The 1,243-nt window shown below is 27.7% G+C and overlaps 2 protein-coding genes across 2 annotated transcripts in view; one reads left to right on the top strand and one right to left on the bottom strand.

Moving 5' to 3' along the window:
- Positions 1-1,088, top strand: part of LOC111682786 (sporulation-regulated protein 28) — an 11,313-nt gene extending 10,225 nt beyond the window's left edge. The window contains exons 5-6 of the mRNA XM_046945924.1: positions 4-120; positions 184-1,088. Coding sequence (XP_046801880.1) covers positions 4-120; positions 184-902 — 836 coding nt within the window. The 3' untranslated portion in view covers positions 903-1,088. The remainder of the gene's footprint in view (positions 1-3; positions 121-183) is intronic.
- Positions 1,089-1,221: 133 nt separating this feature from the next.
- Positions 1,222-1,243, bottom strand: part of LOC111687978 (zinc finger protein 431-like) — a gene marked incomplete at its 5' end in the record, with an annotated part of 2,272 nt that continues 2,250 nt past the window's right edge. The window contains one exon of the mRNA XM_046945920.1: positions 1,222-1,229. Within this exon, the coding sequence (XP_046801876.1) occupies positions 1,222-1,229 (8 nt within the window). The remainder of the gene's footprint in view (positions 1,230-1,243) is intronic.

Genomic DNA, 1,243 nt, shown 5'->3' with positions numbered 1-1,243 from the left:
AAGAAGGTTGTGATTATGTGTGTAAAAATGAAAAGGCTTTAAATGATCATATACGTCACAAACATCGTTTATTATCGTGTGAATATTGTCAGGAACAATTTACTAGACAAAAACTAACAGGTATTTTGTTTAAAACATAAAAAGAAAACAAAGAAATTTTTGAAAGTTTTTCTTTCATTACAGCTCATTTACGTAAAATACATCGTGCCGAAATTGATGTAGAATTAGCTGGCGAATCTGATAACTATTATAAATCTCAATTACTTAATAATAACAATGATATTACACAAATCTCGTTTAATTTACTTAATACTCAACAGCAACAAACACAACAACAGCAACAACAACAAACGCTATTAACAAATAATTCATCAATACAACTGCCACCATCTTCATCTTCATTATCATTATCATCTGCTCAAACTTTAAATGCTGTTATATCAAACTCATCATCATCGAATACATTGACAACTACATCAGCATTATCACCTATTAATACATTACTAACTGATTCAACCACCATTACATCATCATCATCAGCAGCAGCAGCAGTTTCATTAACATCTTGTTTAACACCCACCATAACAACAAAAGAAGGTACTAATTTAATTACTAATACTACTTCCATTTCTACACACAATCTTTTAAATGATGTTGATCATCATGATCATGATCAATTGTGTGCCATGTTTGCAACAGATCATCATGATTCAAATACCAATACCACCTTAGGTTTAAATGGTTTGGTCTCTAGTGAACATGATGATTTAAATTTAGTAAACAATGATGCAACCAATATGTTTTTGGTACCCACAACGTCATCCACATCAAATGATAACCAATTAGATCAGTATTTTATGGCCTCTTTAATTGATACTGAACAGGAAATCATTGTTACATAGCATCAAATATTTTAAATTTAATTATACAACAAATAATCGTAGTGAAATGAAAACAAAAAAAAAAAAACAAAATTAAGTAGAAATTTCTAAAACCCAGTAAAATGAAAGCACTGAATTTCTAAACAAAGCTTTTATCTAAACAATTTTTTTTATATAAATTTAATAACTTTTTTTTTTAAACCACAATTTAATATTTATATTATTAAGCTTATTCCTTAGAAAATATTTAAGAAATCTATTTTCTAACCCTCCCCCCTCTCAATTCCTTTTTTATACACTTATTTTAAAAACCAACAAACAAACCAATTTTTTAACAAATCTAGCGTACTTTTAGAAAAAAA

Source organism: Lucilia cuprina, chromosome 3, assembly GCF_022045245.1.
Source record: "Lucilia cuprina isolate Lc7/37 chromosome 3, ASM2204524v1, whole genome shotgun sequence".
In the NCBI taxonomy this organism is placed as follows: domain Eukaryota; kingdom Metazoa; phylum Arthropoda; class Insecta; order Diptera; family Calliphoridae; genus Lucilia; species Lucilia cuprina.
This window is presented reverse-complemented; position numbering and strand designations above follow the sequence as displayed.